Source organism: Dreissena polymorpha, chromosome 2 (assembly GCF_020536995.1).
Source record: "Dreissena polymorpha isolate Duluth1 chromosome 2, UMN_Dpol_1.0, whole genome shotgun sequence".
Taxonomy (NCBI): Eukaryota; Metazoa; Mollusca; class Bivalvia; order Myida; family Dreissenidae; genus Dreissena; species Dreissena polymorpha.
Window position 1 is genome coordinate 119626726 of NC_068356.1, and position 22033 is coordinate 119648758.

General features: G+C 33.7%; 1 protein-coding gene and 1 pseudogene across 7 annotated transcripts in view; one reads left to right on the forward strand and one right to left on the reverse strand.

Moving 5' to 3' along the window:
* LOC127870026 (transient receptor potential cation channel subfamily M member-like 2) overlaps nt 1-12770 on the forward strand; it is a 96454-nt pseudogene extending 83684 nt beyond the window's left edge.
* A 2752-nt stretch (nt 12771-15522) lies between these two features.
* LOC127868726 (polycystin-2-like) overlaps nt 15523-22033 on the reverse strand; it is a 49270-nt gene continuing 42759 nt past the window's right edge. For 4 of the 7 annotated variants that reach the window (XM_052410741.1, XM_052410742.1, XM_052410746.1 and 1 more), the window contains one exon: nt 15523-18239. In XM_052410741.1, coding sequence (XP_052266701.1) covers nt 18201-18239 — 39 coding nt within the window. In that variant the 3' untranslated portion in view covers nt 15523-18200. Of the gene's footprint in view, nt 18240-19380; nt 19398-20902; nt 20936-22033 lie in introns of all 7 variants that reach the window. The other 3 variants (XM_052410748.1, XM_052410745.1, XM_052410747.1) reach the window with 2 other exon arrangements.

Sequence of the window (22033 nt, forward strand, 5' to 3'; positions counted from 1 at the left end):
GACAGTTTCCTTAACAATTTCTCTAATGAAGGAAGAATCTTCTTTTGTAAGAACTTTGGACAGTTTATTATTTATTTCCTCTAATTTTTTTTCGATACATTGCTCAGATGTCATATTAGTTTCGTTTGATGCACTTTTAACAAAGGTTGACATTGTTTTTTGTTTCTTGGAATCCGGTTTCGATTTTTTCTGTTTGTTACTATTTAGGGGAGTGTTTTTTGCAGCATTATCTTCATTTTCAAATACCGTACTGTCCAGTATACTTGCTTCTGCATTTGTCGTTTCGCTTGCAGTAGATGAGTGTTGCCGTTTTTTCATTTTGTTTATAGAGCTGCTACGGAGCGATTGTTATAAGCCGATAAAACACGTATTAACGGTTAATATGTCTCTTTAATAAATCGCTATAGCGAGTCCTTCAAGCGTGACGATTCGATCCGATATGTCAAGCGTGACGAGTGACCAATAATGGTGACTGCTTTGTAATACACCTGTCAGACACCTGTTACGCTATTCCCCGCCCATAACTCTGATTGTGGAAAAATCTGTAAATGTCATTAAATTGTCAAAACCTGTGCGATTGATACATACGATGTAGAGTCCTATATATCCAACACATATGCACTTTCTACACTTTTCACACTTATAGCATTTTGACACTTCTGTAATACACTTGTAAAAACATCTGTAACGCTATTCCCCGCCCATTTTTCTTACTGTGGAAAAACAGTAAATGCCATTAAATGTCTAAAACTGAAGATTGATACATACGACGTAGTCCAATATATCCAGCACATATGCACTTTTCACATTTTTCACACTTTTTGCATACGACCACTGACTGTATATGCTATTTTAATTTAAATAAGAATTACATTTTTTTCTTTACCACTTGTTTTGACCGGAACCGGAACCGTGATGATAATAATAATTGTGCAACATAACATTTAGTGCATAAATACTGTTTATACAAAGGCAATCTACAATTTTGATTGCTTAAATTGCCCAGGTGACACATCCAAGAAGTGCACCACCAATGAGAGCATCTGGCGGCCAGCGGGGGGTGTAGACAGGTGCCCCGAGGACAATGGGCTGGTGCCTTTCCTGGGAGCCATCTACCTCATCCTGACAAACATCCTCCTGGTTAACCTGCTCATTGCCATGTTCAGGTAAAGATTTGTTTATGATATCTAGAGAACGCTAGAGGAAACGATGGAGAATTCGGATTTTGAAATGAAAGGTCAAGTTCACAAGGACCTGCAACAGTTAATTTGTTTTCACACCATAACTTGAGAATAATTTGACCACACAGTGTAGTTGCAACTTGGGTGGAAAGTAAGACTAATAAAATGCTTGTAAATTTGTTTATACACAATACTAAGGGAATTATTTGGAATTATGTGTACTTGAGTATACACTTAAGTCTTGAAAAAAGATGATCCATTATCATTTTCAAATCAAAATTACTTTGCTGCAAATAGGGGTTGCATACTTTTTTTAGAAACATCTCTTTTTAATGGTAAAAAATAAGGCCACTTGGTCAAATAGAACAAATCTTGTGAAAACATATTTGTCACTTTATAGGTTAAAAGGCCATTCATTATGCTATGTTGAAAAAAAACATGGCAGCAAGGGAGAAGTAAAGTTTCTTGATATGGCTGTAGAAAAAGCTTGTGATCTCCACTGAAGTTTAACATTTTGCCCAAGTAACACAAAACTTTCTTAAAAACAGTGTTGTTCTTCGCCCTCAGTGAGTGACTAAGACCCAGATTTCCCAGACTAATCTATGTTTGCTTTAAAAATAAATGTAATTGATCTGTTTCATTTTTTCAAATTCACTAAAATAGTGAAGTGGCTGTGAATGACCTAATACTTGTCTGTGACTAGCCTTGCTTGAAACTTAATACTTGTCTGTGACTTGCCTGACTTGAAAGTTAATACTTGTCTGTGACTTGCCTTGCTTGAAACTTGATACTTGTCTGTGACTTGCCTTGCTTGAAATTTAATTACAGTTTTCCCAAATTATGCATTTCAAACTCATCTTGATAATTCTGATCCTGTAACTAACATGCTTATATGTTTGTTGCAGCTACACATTTCAGACTGTACAGGACAAGTCAGAGCAAGTGTGGCGGTTCTACAGGTACAGCCTTGTGCACGAGTTTTACGAGAGGCCAGTCTTCTGTCCACCACTCATCATTCTGTCACACATCTATCGTGTTAGTGTCTATGTACTTCGAAAGGGATGCAATCGGGGCAAATACAAGAATGAATTCAGTGAGTGAATATTGTCATGCGTTTATTGTACAGATAGTGTGCCAAGGAAAAACAGCTCTTTTTTTCTGTGAAGCTGGTTGAAATATTTGTTAAATGATTGAATCTAAGGAACCATTTAGTCAGCATTTCACATTTCGATTTCCAAACCAACCTTAATTATCATACTTTAAGGAGTCATTACAGATGTGTGGTGTGTCTCTTCAAAAGCATTAATGGTAGACAGATAAACATGTCACATGAGTTGTTTATTTGATTGATTCTTATTCTGGCTAAACTTCATTAACTCAGACTTGCTGTACCCACTGGGAAAAAGTTGACTTCTTTTGTCACTAATTGCAACATTTGACAACTTTTTGAGCCAGTGTGTGCAGGCTTTTATGGAATTATTGCCCACTTGTTTGCAGTTAAGTATTATATGTAAATAGGATATCCAAGTTATTTGAAAAAGGGATAATTTGGATCTTTCCGTTATCTTTTATTTGCATATATTTCATTTAAGATATTTTGAAATCATTGCTTAGTAGCACCTGTCATAAAACATAACACAATTGTGCAATAATTTTTAGCACTGTCTGTCATGCTGATATGTCTCCTTGTTTCAGAATTGAAACTCGATGAAAAGGACACCAATCGCCTGACATTGTTTGTGAGAGGTGCCACAGAGAGCTACCTGACCAATACCAGCGAGGCCCAGAAAGAGGAACTGGGAAATAAAGTATCAGATACGGCTGTCAGGTACAGTTTGCAGATGAGGGGTATTATTGTATGAACGTTTCATTGAAAATATAGTTGTATCCCTTACTAAATGCAGTAGGGATACAAAAATGTTATGTGTTCATGTGTGGCGGATTGTGTGTGTTTTCATGCTTCTGTCTGTTATAATGGTGTGCAATATCTCTAAACATTGTATTTTTTGCGTGCTCTTTTTTAAAACTTTTGAATAATGATAATCTTAAAGTGCTACAAGGCATCTGTAAAGGTTTTGCAATTTGCGTTATGTCTGAAGGAGTTATTGCCCTTTGTTTAAAATTACTTGTAAAACTTCTTTTTGCAATTCCTCCTACATTTTTCCTTCAGTTTCATCAAAATTTTGCAGAATAATGATCTTCAAATGCAACAGTGTATATTGTCAAAGTCACATGATTCCATTATTTTCAACAAATTATTGACCTTCATTGCTGAAAACTATAGCTCTGTGCACAACTCCTTAATTGTTTGTGCGATTTGAGCCAAATCTTTACAGTCTGAGAATAATTTTCTGCAAGTGTTACGGCGCATATGGTCAAGGTTTAAGGATTGCAATATTTGTAAGGAGTGGTTGCACTTTGTTTTACATTACATATAAAGCCTCTGTGGCCAACTGCTCCTTCATTTTGCTTTTTATTTTTGCCAAACTTAAACAAAAATATTATCTACAAGTGCTACAGGGCATATTGTCAGAGTTCACCAAGTGGATTATTTTATGAGCAGTTATTGTCCTTGAATTTTAGTATTTTAAGTTAATTGTGTGCGCAACTCCTATTTCAAGCATGCCAGTTTTGTCAGATTTTTATGTAATAATGCTCTTTTAGGTGCATGAGAACAAATTTTTCAGGTTATGATAGTAATTTTTAGCGAGGCTGTTTTAAGAGAAAACCCGAGCTATTGTCATAGCCAGCTCGTCATCCGCCGTCCGCCGTAGGCGTCGTGCTTAAACCTTAAAATTGGCCATAACTTTTTCAATATTAAAGATAGCACCTTGATATTTGGCATGCATGTGTATCTCATGGAGCTGCACATTTTGAGTGGTAAAATTTCAAGGTGAACATCATCCTTCAAGGTCTAGGGTCGAAAAAACAAAGTCAAGGGAAGCAATAAGCTTAAATGGACATAGTTATCTGACCTGCCCGTGTATATATTTTTGTTAAATAAATCAAAGCGGCGCAGTAGGCAGCATTGTGTTTCTAACAAACACATTCTGGTAAAAGGTCAAGGTCATCCTTTACGGTCTATGGTAAAAAATACAGATTTAAGGGAAGTAATAAGCTTTAAAAAGGGAGAAAATTATTCAATATTGAACATAGCCACTTTATATATTTGGCATGCATGTGTATCTCATGGAGCATCACATTTTGAGTGGTGAATCTACAGTCACAGTATAGTGGCTTTAAATTATTTGCTACTAAAAATAGAGATTTGTTACAGACAATTATTTTCAAGGGAAGTAATTTATATACTAGTAATTATAAATCTCATATTATATATTTCCTTACCAAGAATTGAAGTTCTTTTCACAGTTACTGTACAGATTTATTATTTTGATTATTTATACCCAAATGATTGATTTTTAGCTCACCTGATTGCTCAGGTGAGCTTTTGTGACCGGTCTTTGTCTGTCGTATGTCCGTCCGTTAACATTTGCTCGTAAACACTCTAGAGGCCACATTTCTTGTCCCATCCTCATGAAACTTGGTCAGAAGCTTTGTCCCAATGATATCTCGGCCGAGTTTGAAACTGGGTTGTGCGGGGTAAAAAAAAGAAAAACCTTGTAAACACTGTAGAAGTCACATTTCATGCCCAATCATCATGTAACTTTGTCAAAATGTTTGTCTTAATGATATCTTGGTTGAGTTTAAAAGTGGTTCCGATCCGTTGAAAAACATGGCCGCCAGTGGGCGGGGCAGTTTTCCTATTTTGGCTATAGAGAAACCTTGTGAACACTCTAGAAGTCACAATTTTTGCCCAATCATCATGAAAGTTGGTCAAAACATTGGTTCAATTGATGTCTCGGACGAGTTCGAAAATGGTCGAGATCGGTGAAAAAACATGGCCGCCAGTGGGCGGGGCATTTTACTCTATATGTATATAGTGGCAGTTTTCCCTATTTGGCTATAGAGAAACCTTGTAAACACTCTAGAAGTCACAATTTTTGCCCAATCATCATGAAAGTTGGTCAAAACATTGGTTTTATTGATACCTAGGACGAGTTTGAAAATGGTGAAAAAACATGGCCGCCAGTAGGCGGGGCATTTTTCTCTATATGTATATAGTGAAAATATGTGAACACAGTAGAAGTCACATTTTTGGCCCAATTTTCATGAAATTTGCTCAGAACATTTGTTTCCTTGATACAAGAGTTGAGTTCAAAAATGGTTCCGGTCAGTTGAATAACATGGCTGCCGGGAAGGGAGCAGTTTTCTCATTATGCCCCCCCCCCCCCCCCTTTCGAAGAAGAGGGGTTATATTGTTTTGCTCATGTCGGTCCGTCCGTCCACCAGATGGTTTCCGGATGATAACTCAAGAGCGCTTATGCCAAGGATCATGAATTTTCATATGTACATTGATCATGACTCGCAGATGACCCCTATTGATTTTCAGGTCACTAGGTCAAAGGTCAAGGTCACGATGACCCGAAATAGTAAAATGGTTTCCGGATGATAACTCAAGAACGCTTATGCCTAGGATCATGAAACTTCATAGATACATTGATCATGACTCTCAGATGACCCCTATTGATTTTCAGGTCACTAGGTCAAAGGTCAAGCTCACGGTGACCCAAAGCAGTAAAATGGTTTCCGGATGATAACTCAAGAACGCTTATGCCCAGGATCATGAAACTTCATAGATACATTGATCATGACTTGCAGATAACCCCTATTGATTTTCAGGTCACTAGGTCAAAGGTCAAGGTCACGATGACCCGAAATAGTAAAATGGTTTTGTGGATGATAACTCAAGAACGCTTAGGCCTAGGATCATGAAACTTAATAGGTACATTGATCATGACTCGCAGATGACCCCTATTGATTTTCAGGTCACTAGGTCAAAGGTCAAGGTCACGGTGACCCGAAATAGTAAAATGGTTTCCAGATGATTACTCAAGAACGCTTATGCCTAGGATCATGAAACTTCATAGGCACATTGATCATGACTCGAAGATGACCCCTATTGATTTTCAGGTCACTAGGTCAAAGGTCAAGGTCACGGTGACCTGAAATTGTAAAATGGTTTCTGGACGATAACTCAAGAACGCATATGCCTAGGATCATGAAACTTCATAGGTATATTGATCATGACTCGCAGATGACCCCTATTGATTATCAGGTCACTAGGTCAAAGGTCAAGGTCACAGTGCCAAATGACATATTCACACAATGGCTGTCAATGTCACGTTGACTCAACTTAGAAAAATGGTTTCCGGATGATAACTCAAGAATGCTTATGCCTAGGATCATGAAACTTCATAGGTACATTGATCATGACTCGCAGATATAATAATGATGAAACTTGACCAGGATGTTTGTCTGGACAATATTTAGTTCAAGTTTGACATTTGGTAAAGATTGAATGAACCGACTCCTCAGGTGAGCGAGCTAGCACCATCTTTGCCCTCTTGTTCAAAGTTTTATTTTGAATGATATAATTATAAATTTTTTGATGTTCATTACATACCTGTGGACTTTTGTTGTCCATAGATACATGATAAACACTGGTTATGATCTCTTTCAAACCACAGGCCTTGGTTGTCAGTGATGTCTCTGACATGGTCATAATTGACTGTGAGACCCCCCCCCCCCTCCCCCCCCCCCCCCCCCCCCCCCCCCCCCGGTTGGATTGGACAAAATTCAAGGGAAGTAATAACCTTTAAAGCGGATGATTTCTATACCTGCCAAATGATAAATATAAATTGTATTTCAATGTGGCGCAGTAGGTGGCATTGTGTTTCTGACAAACACATCTCTTGTTGGGTCACTAGGCCAAAGGTCAAGGTCACTGTTACCTCTAAAAAAAAAAAAATATTCTGACAAGCTATCGCAGCCAAGCGTGGCACCCGTAATTCGGTGCTCTTGTTTTAAAGGAGTTATTGTCCTAAATTTTAAACTACAAAATTCCAGGGTCTTGTTACTGCAGCTTTTCTTTGCAAATTCTTACTGTACTCTTTTACAACAATGCACCCATGGCGACAGATACACTGTCATTTCTTAGTTGCAACTTTTGTTTCCATTTAGAGTTTTGTTCTTTTGCAATGACTCAATACCTCAAGGATGGTTGACCACACATTTTGTTGATTACTGTGAAGCTATCAGCAATGATAAACCAAAAATATTCTAATTCTCATTTGACCTGCCAACATATTTTGCAATTACATAGCCATTTTGGTCAGTTTTTCTAATATATGGATAGTAAACAGCATGGTCAACGTTTTATTATTATTATTTTATTATTAACTTATATTGTATATCTTCTGGTTATAGACTGGAAAAAGTGATAGAAGAACTGGACACTATCAAGGAGAGTGTCAAACAGAGCAAGATATCACCAATCATGGATGAGAATCGCTCAACCCTGGACCTGGAACCATTAACCCCTAGGTAGGTTTATGGCACTAAAAATCTGTAATATTGTAATTTATTTATATACTGAATTAATTTAAATACTGAAATTTTCACCTGAAAATTGTGTAAATGATCTTTTTAACCAGGTTTTCCGAAGGAAAAAACTGGTTATTAGATTGGCGAATGCGGGCGGGCTGGCTGGCTGGCTGGCTGGCTGGCGGGCTGGCTGGCGGGCTGCCGGGCGGGCGGAACAAGCTTGTCCGGGCCATAACTATGTCGTTCATTGTCAGATTTTAAAATCATTTGGCACATTTGTTCACCATCATTGGACGGTGTGTCGCGCGAAATAATTACGTCGATATCTCCAAGGTCAAGGTCACACTTTGAGTTCAAAGGTCAAAAATGGCCATAAATGAGCTTGTCCTGGCCATAACTATGTCATTCATTGTGAGATTTTAAAATCATTTGGCACATTTGTTCACCATCATGGGACGGTGTGTCGCACGAAAGAATCACGTCAATATCTCAAATGTCAAGGTCGCCACGACTAAAAATAGATTTTTTTTAAAAACATACAAAGGGGGTTAATTTTTTTTGTTCTTTTCAAAAGTTCAGTTTGAGTTTTCTCCCTTTATCAGATTTTTTTTTCACAATGAAAACCTGGTTTTGTGACAATTTTGTCCCTTGTTTTTAAATAATTTTATGTGAAAATAAACAATGAGTTAAATTACAAAGACAAATATCGTAGACAAAGTATTCTTCAAATTCTATTTTGGTCTGTATCCCAACTGTAAAGAATTGGATAATAACCCCTATATTGGTATACAACAAGCGTGTCAAGATATATATTAAATTGAGACTATCATAGAGACTTTAAAACTGTGTAGTTTAAGAGGCGGAAATATAATATGATTGTATTAGGTAGGATCTCCGAGTTGTGTGAAGATTGTACATGAAATCCTTTCTGCTGCCCTTCTCTGCTATCTCTAATTCAAGAGGTTTTAACATCAGCATCACAAATCAAAAAAATTTAAGCACAAATCTCTGCTTCTGATGTAGATGAACATAAAAGTGAAATTTCAGCTTCTCCAGCAGGAGAGCATCCTTATTATAGCCTGTGGTCCTCGATTTATTGCAAAAAACGAATTGCTAAGCAGATACAGTGCAAATGTATTGGACGAGACACAAAATTGCACAAATAAGACCACAAAAAGGAATAAAAACTTGGATCAACACCTGGAACAATCAATGCAAAGCTTTTTAAGTTTAAACTAGTTTTTAAGAGTTTGATTCCTTTAATAAGTGTATATACGAGGGGTGTTCCAGAAGTTCGTGGATTTTCGCTATAACTTTCATTTGGTAACATAAATGGACAAACAAATAGCATGTTAAGAATATTTCGTCCTTTCCAAATCTACTCTCCAAATATCATGGAAATACATAAAACAATAAATATATATCAGAGATTTAAACATGTGCACAATGCGCACACCGATGCACGTGTAACGTTTCTGTTCAACATCAATGACCTTATGAAGTTAACAACTGTCAAATCTTTTCCACATAATCACCTCCAACGCGAATGCACTTTATGTGTTGGGAAATCCACTTGTCAAAAGTGTCTCTATACCAGTCAGCGTCAAAAGACAATACGATTTGCTTTGCTGCAACTGTAAGTTCCTGTTTACTTGCAAAGCGAATAACGCGCAACTGTGATTTAACTTCCGGGAAGACGCGGAAGTCCATAGGGGCCAAATCCGGGCTGTAAGGAGGACTTAGGCGCTGTAACGTGAAATTTGCCGTAAATTCTGTTTATCAACCACATTTAAACCAAATTTAAATTCGCGTAACGCTCATACTTATAATAAAATACACGCGTGCGCCGCATGTCGTTACTGAGGTCTCTTTGGCAACACGTTTCAAACGCGCTTTATGGAATTCATGCATTTTTAGCTTATATATAAAGTCCGTGATAATTGGTTTGTATAATATGTAAATTTTATTGACTTTTACCAGCAAACTAATAAGTTATAGCGAAAATCCACGAACTTCTGGAACACCCCTCGTACAAGTTTACATCAGCAAGGGAATTCAAATTAATTTGTACTAAAAGAAAAATCCATTTCAATTTAATTACTATCTACTGACACAAGGCAGAGAAAATTCTTAATAATTGAAATTCCACTCAGTGTTACCGAGTCCACATTCCACACAGTGTTACCAAGTCCACATTCCACACAGTGTTACCGAGTCCACATTCCACACAGTGTTACCGAGTCCACATTCCACACAGTGTTACCGAGTCCACATTCCACACATTGTTACCGAGTCCACATTCCACACAGTGTTACCGAGTCCACATTCCACACATTGTTACCGAGTCCACATTCCACACAGTGTTACCGAGTCCACATTCCACACAGTGTTACCGAGTCCACATTCCACACATGCTAATCAGCTACAACACTTTCCACCTAAAATGGATTTTTGCAAAGAAGAGACTTCCTTTTAAATAAGAATACCATTAAAGCCAAAAATGACATTCCTAATCTGGGATGACAGTTTAAGCACATGCATTAAACCTGATTTTCCCATAGTGCGGCTGAATTACATTAACTAAAATGTATGGTGTGTTGCAGACGCACCACGTCAGGTATCAGCAGTGCCCTGGTGAGCCAGCTACAGGAGCAGGTGGATGATCTGAGTCAGCAGGTGGCTGAGACAAGCCTCAAAACAAACCAGATCTTTGAGATGATGCAGATGCTCTTTCAGCAGCACCAGCAGACGCTCAACGGGACTAATAGAGACTCAAGCTCCCACACTTAGCACTGACTGGCTTGGTTTGGAGGAGGAAGTGGCAGGTTGAGTGTGAATAATTGTGCTGATACAGACGCTCTTCTGAGAAGCAAACAAATTATTGGCCTACATTTAGCACTTAGCTGTTGGATAGGAAGGTGGAAAAACAGCGTTAAAAGGGAAATGGTTGTATCGCTCAATATTTATGTATCAGATACAATAGTTAGTCATTTTACTTTTGAAATTTCTTTACAGATCATTTAAAAGATTCAAGTCTCTTTATTGAATGCTCAATCTTCAAATACATGGCAGATGTTCTCAGATGATAGAATTGACTTAACAAGCTGTTTTTATGCTCTCCCATGTATTTAATGGATTTAAAAATAGTTATGGAAAAAAATGTTACCATCGTAAGCTGACATGTCAGGTGAAAAATGTTTCCTTACTTTAAAGCTCAATATCACTCTAAGAGGTCAAAAGTCAAGTTTGGCCATGTTATAGCTTAAGAATGTCTGTCTAAGTAATAACTTGGCCATGTAAGGATGGAATTTTTAAATAACTTGACATAAATGGTTAACCATCATAAGACAAGGTGTTGCAAGTAACTTTTGTCAACCAACCTAAACAGTCAAGGTTACACTTAGAGACCAAAGGTAAAATTTTGCCATGAAATAGCTTGCCCAGACTATATCTGCGACATTCTTCGTGCAATGTGTACAATAATGTTATGTGTATCACCGTCACCTTGCCTCAAAGGTCAAGGTCACACTAAGAAGTTAAAAATTCATAACTCATAAAGTATTTATTTCATTTGAAAATTTGAGGATATTTACAGTAAATGCTATTATTCATATGCAAGTTTTGTGTGTTCTTGAATGGGAGAAATTGATGGCAAAATGCAACATTTTAAACCAGTGATGATATAAAACAATGCTAAAATTTGTTTACCGTGTTTAATTTTTATATATATTTTGATTGAAGATATTTTAAAATAGATTAGTTCTTGTTTGATTATTGTGTAGGATGTTGACTCAATGCATTTAGCAAACACTAAGTAGAATCTGTTTTTCTAATGTTTTAAAATGCCAGGTCTTTGTTTATTCTAAGCATGCACGCACACATTTATGATTTGTGGATTTTGTAAGCGATTTTAGCAGACCATATATCCTGTTTAATACAAGTTTTTTTTTGTAATACAAAAAATGTTTTTACATTTTTTTAACATGTGCTATGCTATGCAACTGAGTATTTACTATAAAATGACAAAAGATAAAATGTTTATTCTTCATCTATCAGGGAAGAAAACTATTGTGTATATTGCAAATGACAATTATGATTGCAAATTGTCTTTTTACATTATAAGAAATAATTTGAGCCTAGTGCAACACAGGTAAAAAAACTTGTTTAGGTTTATGACTACATTTTTGCACAATTATTAAACAGGGATATACATTATGCTATATGCTTCCAATGGTATTAAAAAGGATCAACTGCAAATGTTTTTCATCAATGTGAATAATTTATGACATTTTGTGTCACAATTAATTTGTAATTTTCAATTTTGTAGACATATCCTAAGATATTGTGTCATACTGGCAGATTTCTTTTCACAATACATGTATATGTTATCCAGCAGTTTAGATGAAGGTATAATGTAGTAAATACACATGTTAACCTCAACATTAATGCATTAAACCCTCCCTGTGAGTTTAAAAGTTGTACTTCTGCTTGAGTATTGTACGTTTTTCCAACAGCTTTAATATTCTCATATTTTATTTAATCTCATATCTGTGATATTATATTCGTACATATCATTTTTAATATTTTAAATGAATTGTGTGCTTTATTTCTTATTTATTTTGATATTATAATGCATGAAAACGCACTTTATTTCTTCTTTAACTATTTATGTCTTATTTATTTAGTTTTGATTGATACCTTATAGCTAGATTTATAATTTAAGAGATTTATACTTTATTTGATTTCTGATATAATTAGTCGTAGTTTTTGTGCAATCATTTTAATATTAAATTATTATTTTGGTATATTTTTAAAAGTGAAGTGTGCAGTTGTTTGCAATTTCCCAGAATCTACTTTTTGGTTTATGGGCACAATCAAAGTTTTTACTTAATAATACAAAAACAGATTTGACACTGATATTATCTTTGATCCGTCCAATGTCTTTTTTGTAATATTTTATTATATTTAATTAAATCTTCATGTAATTTGGTATATGAATCAGGCAATGTCATTTTGACAAATGTATTGCTTTTATAATATTGGTTTTTAATGTTTTACTCATTTTGTCGATAGATTTTATTTATTGTATACTTGTATATTTTAATGGTTGCAATATGTTTAGTTGATAATAAACTTCAAAATGTATCTTTCTTCTAATATAATGTTTTTATGCCAATGTTTATATGCAGTTAACCAATTGTAATTTACCAGTAAACATTTTTAGCTCTACTGGCCGAAGGCCTGAAGGGCTTATGTCATGGCGTGATTTCCGTCTTCCGTCCATGCGTTAGACTTTTTCTTGTTTATGCGATAAAGTCCACAGCTTTCATCCGATTCTTTTCAAACTTATTCAGTGTCTTTATATTAATGAGGACTCGAACTCTATTGAAAATGGGTAACATCAGAGTAAAAAGTCCAGAATTATCTCCCCTTGAATTTGAGAAAATTGTGAAATAAGGCTTGTTTACGCAATAAAGTCCACAGTTTTCATCCAATCATTTCCCAACTTGCACAGTGTCTTTATCTGAATGATGAATCAAACCCTATTGGAAATGAGCAATATCAGAGTTACAAGTCCAGAATTATCTCCCCTTGAATTTGAGAAAAAATGAAAATTTCAGTTTTTTTATGTGATAAAGTCCATAATTTTTATCCAATTCTTGGCAAACTTGCACAGTGTCTTTGTATCAACGAGGACTCAACCCCTTTTTTAAAAAGAGCAATATCGAAGCAATAAGTCCAGAATGACTTCCTCTTGAATATGAGAAAATTTTGAAATCCCGCTTGTTTACGCAATTAATTCCAGTTTTCATCCGATTATATCCAAATTTGCACAGTATCTTTATATCAATGAGGACTTGAACTCTATTGAATATGAGCAGTATTGGTTAAATAAGTACACAATAATCTCTCCTTGAATTTGAGAAAATTCTCCTTGTTAACGCGATTAAGTACACAGTTTCCATTTTATTCTTTCCAAACTTGCACAGTGTTTATACCAGTAGAGCGATTCAGGCCCTCATGGGCCTCTTGTTTACAGATGGTATAATAGTATGCATGTTAAAAATTTTATTTGCAAAATAGATTTAAACACAAATATGTATGCATTTAAAAATAATTGCAATTACTACTGCCAATCGTTTGTTTGCTTATATAACTTTTTTTAAATTACATTTAAAACAATGAATTGTCCACTTCAACAAAACCAATTGAAAAATGTAAATATCACCATCAGTATTGCTTTAACGCAACACTCATGAAACAAGCACCTGTCTATGTGACATTAAAATAATTGCAGGAGTATAATGCTGATGACACATTCTAACTTCATGTATGATTCTGCAGTTGGAGGTATATTCTAACTTGTTACAGTATCAGATAATTCTGCAGTTGTTGACATATTCTAATTTTAAGCAGTATCGTTTTTCTCTGCATTTTGTGATATATTCTAACTGGTTATAGTATCAGATAACTCTGCAGTTGGTAACATATGCTAACTTCATATAGAAGCACTTAACTGCAGCTGGTGACATATGCTAACTTCATATAGAAGCCGTTACTGCAGTTAGTGACTTGCTTATTTCATATAGAAGCATATAAATCTGCAGTTGCCTGTTGGTGACGTATGCTCACTTCATATAGAAGCACTAAACTGCAGCTGGTGACATATGCTAACTTCATAGAGAGGCACTTAACTGCAGTTCAATGGTGACAATATGCTTAACTCATATAGAAGCATATAAATCTGCAGTTGGTGACTTATGCTTACTTCATATAGTTGCAAATATGCAGTTGATGACATGCTAACTTCATATAGAAGCACATAACTGAAGTCTGTGACATATGCTAACTTCATAAAGTAGCATATAACTCTGCAGTTGGTGACATATGCTTACTTTATACAGTAGATATGCAGTTGCTGACATGCTTACTTCATAATAGAAGCACATAACTGAAGTCTGTGACATATGCTAACCTCATAAAGTAGCACATAACTCTGCAGTTGGTGACTTATGCTTACTTCATATAGTAGCAACTATGCAGGTTGTGACATTGATTATATTAAATTGGATACCCATGGTTTGAAACAAGCTATTTGTGTACTGCAGTGATACACAAGAACCATTAATACAGTTCCATGTCACATGCAAACGTTACTGCTCATATTCCAGAAATTCTTTCAAGTCATCTTCAATTCCCTGGTTAAAAGCAAGCTTCTTTTGTTAAATTGAAAGAAATGAAATTGGTACAATCAACTTGAACACAATTAAGTAAAGTTGAACACAATTAAGTCAAGTTGAACCCATTCAAGTAATGTTTCAGGTATGAGAATCATCTGCAAATGTGCAGATTTTTTTTATTTTGAAGCTACCAGGCTCATTTCTTAGATTGACATAATTCAAGAAAAAAATGTATGGGTTTTGAAAGGGCTCTCTTTTTCTGAGTTCAGTGCAGTAAGCTCTATAATGTTCCATCTGAATTTTAAACTTTGATACATATGCCAAGTTGTATACATAATCAAGCAAAATATCTGCATATGGCATATTTTGCAAAGCTTTAATTCCAGTAGCTTTTTTAAATTCGTTTAGTTGTTTGTAAAATGGTTTAATCCCTGTAGCTTCGGGAATGTGGAGCCAGTAGTGCACCTTTTAAACTCTTGTGAAATTATCATAAGCAGCAAATCTCATCTCTGATTTTTAGATAGAATTACAGGGGAAAGAAGCATTAGCTTTCCTAGTTCTGGTTTCAATTATTTCATAACAGATTTTTAAAAGATATGATACTACACAAACTGTAACAAGTCTGGTAAGAACACAACTAAATAAAATACCTTGCAATAAGTCAATACACACAATTTGCTACCACTTCAAGCAAAGACATATAAAACAAGACCAGATGTGATTCTAAAGCTTTTATTTAAGTTTGCAAGAAATTGTTTATTCATCATAATGTTTTCACAATTTATCGTTCAAAATCAAATAAAGTATGATGTTTTCACGAAAAGAAGTACATACATGTGTATTGAGTCCAAAAATAACATGCTTAAATATTCATTAACCACGTAAGTCAACTTCTTTGGTGCACCACCAAACATTGAACTACCAACATTTTACAGTAGATTTGTCATTTAGAACTGCTTTTAAATATCTAGTGAAAAACTTGCACGTATAACTAAGCAGTTGAAAACACAATCACATTTCACAGTCCAACTGATATAAACAATCTCTTTGCAAGTAAAAATATGTATAACATTTCTATTATAAAAAGAGCAAAAACTATGTAACATACGTAAAATATACATTTGTTCGGAAACATTAGTAAAATATACATCAGCAGTATACAAAGTTATTAACAGCATGCAAATTCTATCATAAAATGTTAACAGAATACATGTATATGTTTGTGAGTGGCTTGCCAACTCTGGATGAATAGAGAAGTTGGAAATTTGTAGTCAAAGACCAAAAATTGTTGGCTTCAATTCAAGTAAATGTGATATGTAGACATTTTGATGTTATTTCTTAAATTATACAGTTTTTACTGATTTAAATGGTCTGACAAAAGGCAATTTTATCACATTTTACATACATACTTGATATTTTTTCTTTGCAAAACTGTGTTTGGAGTCAAATGCTCTGTACTCTTTAAAATCATTATTCTACTTTCCATTCAGATGTTTTATTAGTTTAAAATCTTAACAGAAAACCACTTTAAAACAGTTCTGCTTATGTTTTTTTCCATAACAACACCCTGGTACAATATTAGTGATAAGGCTTTGGAAGGCATGGTAAAATGTGTCTTGTGAGTGGTAATCATCAACTTAAAACATGCCTTCCTTGGTTAACACCATAAATTCAAATAAAATCTGAAAGTTATTAATTTATGAACATGTATTCAGCTTCCCAATATTAGGAGTTGTTTGTTAACAGCTGGTGAAAATAGATATTAATATGTGTAAAGTTATATTTGTTAATGATTTTTACATTTTATACTAAGTTCAGTTTTTGTTCTTTTTTTCTAAATAGAAGAAAAAGCAAGACAAAAATGTCATAAATAATCCTGTCCACAACTGAAATTCTACCATTAATACAATAAAAAGTGTACATATAATTAAAAATTTTAAAAATATAAACATCTTTGGACGGTAACCTGATATTGTCTTTAATAAAAATATATACATCTGTTAAGTACCTGGCATTTTTACAAATGTAGTCAAATAAACAGCATAAAATAAAATATTAAAACAATGTAGGAACAAATATAGTAACATAAAAGTAACGTATGGACGGGTTGTCATGCTTTGGTCACAAAATTCAGTAAAATACAGCACTAAATTAAGATTTCAATAATAAAACATTAACAAACAATAACAATACTAAAATATGGACGGAAACATGAGAACAGCAACTATTGTGTTATTTGTTCTTGACCTGCAGAAAGCAGTTTTCATCACAGATGTGAACCACAATGGTCAGGTCATCAGTTCCAAAACTTGTGGTCTGATCAAGATATTATAATTTTGAAATTTGTAATAGTAATTATCAGTTTGCAGTTGCGGTGACTTGATCTTTTTATGCATGACTTTTATCTTGAATGTTTTTAATATTCATCGATCTTGTTCTATGTTTTGCCTTGAATACCTATAATAATCACTTTTTCAATATTTTTTTCAAGTTTCTCGAAACAAAAAGGGATTTAGATATTACACAAAACAGTTTGAATTTGGGTAGTTTGACCTCAAGAAAACTCTGTACCAGCGTTTGCAATCAGCAGGTCAAGTGTTCGAGATGCACTTGCAGGGACAGGGTTATATATCACAATCACAAAAGGCTTGACTAGCACAACATTGGGACATCTACAGTAGTTACCCAGCAACAGAATATTCAGCTACTAGACTCATGTTAAAACACATCAACTATCAAAAAGAAAAAAGAAACTTTACATAATGTGCAAACTTGCTAGACTTTTTAAAATTTCTTTCTGTTCTTGATTATAAAACCTATTAACATGAAAGTTTTTAATCATAAATATCCTGTAGAAAAATTAGTTTTCATATAATGGTAGGTAAAATTCAATTTATTACATAATTGTACTTATTATTGGTTAACTTTTTGTTCGAATGGTTTGCCATTGATTCTCAATTAATATTGAAAATCTCAAATTCAAACCACAAATAATGGTTATAATCGGAAAATAATAATATTAAGATTAATTGCAATTACAAATTAGTTTACATTTAAAAATCACATGTATTCACAATACATCTGAAATATCCTGACTTAACTCAAACAGATTAAAGTGTTGCTGGGTAAAATTACAATTCTATAAAGGAAAGAAAAAAAACACAACACAAAAACGTTCTCATCAAGGAATGTTCACGTAGCCGGTCCATCGTTCAAATCAGCCGCATGACAGTGAAGATTTCCTATGATCCTTTGGTTTATATTTCAAAGTAAAAGTTTGTTGGATAAGTTAATGAAGGTATTTGTTGAAGAGTCTGTACAAAGTTTTTGTGATAGTTCAAACAGTTTGCGCTTTATTTTGGTGTCTTAAAGTGAGTTGTTTTTCCTTCTTGTTTTAGCAATGGCTGGTGAAAACTCCACTGTCAAAAATATCCTGAAACAATTAAATTTGTACGTAAAATATGAGCAATTAAGTCAATTAAAAGTACATACAGGTACAATAAAATGTAATCAACTAAATGCCTCTGTTGAAATGCATTAATAAGATCTTGATGTGGGTACTAATATAAAGCGATTAATTATACATATTTCTGTAAATTGTACATATGTAACAATATAATATATATAAAGTAAAGCCAATTTTGTTACAAATGTTACTTTTAATAAATAACTAACAGTTGTCAACATTTTAACAAAAACAGGTTAGAAAACCATGTACCAAGAATGTTAAAGTCAAAACAGGTGATATTGCATTTTCACATGCATTAATATCAGTTAAAATAAGTAACTCTGGATGAAGTGCATTTAAAACATAAAACAGTCCCACAATTTTTGCAAGCCAACTCACAACCTATTTTGATTCATTAAAATCTTCAAATTGTAAAAAGTAATGTAGCATGCAAACTGAATTCTAAAATATACGAAAAACACATATCTGTAGAGGGGTACATGGTACTGAGATTGGAAATTTAAACTACCGGTAGATGTACAAGACCTATTTTGCTCATAAAAAACAAGGTCTTTATGTTATATCAACTTTCATTATTACATAAGATTTTTGCATACACGGATGTAAGCAAGTCATGATTGGTTAACTGGTTTTTGATAGGACATATTTTAAAGTATTTTTATTTGGCTTATAAGTGTGATGGCCAAAGTTCTAATGGTCACATCAAAATCAACATGTTTGGACAAGATCGGATATAATATTCAGTTTGGCACACTCACAAAATTAAGTGACCTCAAATTAAAAGGAAAAAATTGACTGGAATTGTCTAAAACAACATCAAGTAAAATGAGCTTAAAGCAAACTGAACAGAATATTCTTATACCAAACAGACAATTTCAAAACATGAATGCTGAGGTTAAGCTCTCATTGGTTAATGGTAAAAATGTTTACCAATCAGAGTGTGCTGATATTGTCTAATAAACTATATAACAAACACAACGAAAATTTACTAGACACAACACTTGGGGATTCTGTGAACAGAATGAAACATAAATTAGATTCACAACTGTGAACACAAACAAACACACAGGGACCATGCAATGTCATGCTAACACGGACAGTTTACCATTACACATCCGAGGTCTGTTGGGGGAAATAAATAAGAAGTCAGTTTATATATTTACATACTAGCTTCTACAAATACTAATCATGAACTCTCTGAATATTTATTTTTACATTAACAAACAGACATGAAAGTTAACACGTTTAATTGATATCCCCTTCCAAATAAACTTGATGGATGGTTGCAAATCCTTTAATAAAAGGCATAATCCAAAAAAATCATTATAAGGTAATTGTTTTTATGCATTGAAAATCTCCACATTGGTATCTATACATCAGTGAAGTTTCATGTTGAAATCTTGTAGTGTATCTGATATATAGCCCTGAAAAGTTACAACATACAAAAACAACAAAAGGCAATAACTCTTATTTAAGATAGTGTAGGGTTATGGTTTTTGTGCAAGGCACATCTCCTCATTTATATCTATACACCCATAAAGTTTCATGTTGATATCTCATAGAGTATCTGAGATGTAGCCCTGAAAAGCTTATGACAAATGGACGGAATGTTAGACAGAATAATGGACAACGCCAATTCTATATCCCTCCACCTTTGTCAGGGTATATCAAGTGTGTTTTTCTTCAATCATTCTTCACCTCAAATATATAACACATGAAGTTCATATTTATAAAGCAACACAAAATATCTGAAGTGTTTCTGTTCCAAACACTCAACTTTAATAGTAAAGTCATGAAAAATGGTCCATTTAAAATATACGTAGTAATTGGATCAATAAACTTAAAAACAAAACAAGCTGTATGAATTCAACCAAGGACTTCAACACCTTCCAGAAAAGTCAAACAGCAGTAAATATTTAGATCCAAATAAATATGAATACACATTATACAACAATTACAATGTAGATAAAAATACAATAATTACCACCAAAATAAAACAAGGTGACTAACTATCAATTGCCATCAGTTATATCAGAAACCATATATATAATACAGAAAAGGTTGAAGTTACTTCATTCTCCATAACCATACAGAACACTGTCAATGTTACACATCATACAATATTTGTTAAAGGGACTTGTTCACAGATAGTTGTATATTCTTAGAGTGACTCTAAATGTTCTGACTTTGTATTTTGGAAATATTTATTAGAATCTCAATTTTCACAAACTAAATTTTTTAAGTTAGTTTTTATTGACCAAAAACATAAAGATACTACTGTAAATCACGTTTACAGACACATATTGAAAGACTATTTCTTTGAATGCAGCATTATTTTGAGTCATAATATACTCTTTTCATGTTTTTTTTTTAATCTGACGAAATTAAAAAAAGTACCGGTATACATCCTTCAATCTGTTCATAGGTCTCTAAAACAACGTACAAAATGTTAGTATTGGTTAGTAAATAGTCAGTTCAATCTTGACCTTTCACATGGTAACATAAGCAGTTCATTGGCTTTCCAAGCTACTGCCAACACAAGTTAGACTGCGTTATGAAGATCATTTCTTATGAGATTTTAACACATAAACACAGCACAGTCACAGTTACGTATGAGCCTATAGTACCTTATGTATGTTCTTTCAAATGAACTTTATAGCCTTAAACAAAATTACAGGGATATTTTGCACCGGTTAAAATCAATTCAGCACTTGACATTTTTTTTATCCAAAATTAATAATTATATTTTCCCAATAATTTATATATCAATTATAATAATTAATTCAACTTAGAAATCTATCATCTGTTTATATGTTTTGACACATGCACTATGTTATATTTGCTTTACTGTCCATGATAGAAATGTACTTCTAATATAATCTAGCCTGTAATTAAAAGATCACTTTGTTTAAATACCACTAGTTTTCCAAATAAATAGTCAGGTAACATATCTATTGGAATTTACGGAATATACAAAGTTAACATTTCAAATGGAAATAACCAGATATTTCTGCATAATATCATTGATATGCATACTCTCTGAATTATTGTTTGCCACAGCAACCAAAATGTATTGTGCCCAATTTTACATCCCAAGTTCTTTTTGGTTTACATTTTTAATATTTTTGGTCAATAAATTATCAAGTTTTATGTTTAACAAAGAGATTCGCAGTAAAATTGTACACATGAAAATACTGAATTAAATATATAAATTGTAAATGATACAGCAATTAATAGATTTAACTCTTATAAAAAAAAGCTTTGTTAAGATTAATACATTTTATAATAATATAAATCAAAGAACAAAATACAACTTATTTTGGAAAATGTGGCATTCCATTGGAAATAATATATTCAACGATACTTGAAAGCAAGACTGAAGGCGATTACACAACTGTAATTCAATACCACTTATAGCTTACACACAGATATGGCACAACTACAGATAAAAAACTTCCAATGATTTTGAGGATAACTTGCAGGCAGACATGAGTTAAGAATAATGCATCTAGAATACAGCAGTTGGGGCAAACTGCTACATCTTAACAATTTCTTTTTTTCTATACTTGAAGTCAAATAAAGAGAAAATCTTCTGAGAAAATTTCTTTGAAATTCAAGGAATTTTCCCCCAAAATGAAGATTAACCCTAGAAATGTCTGTCTCCTTTCAGTTACATCACATCAAGGTTATCCTCTAATTTAGAGTTTAGATATTTTCCCCCATATTTGAAGGCACAGACTTTCCCCCAAGCCTTATAA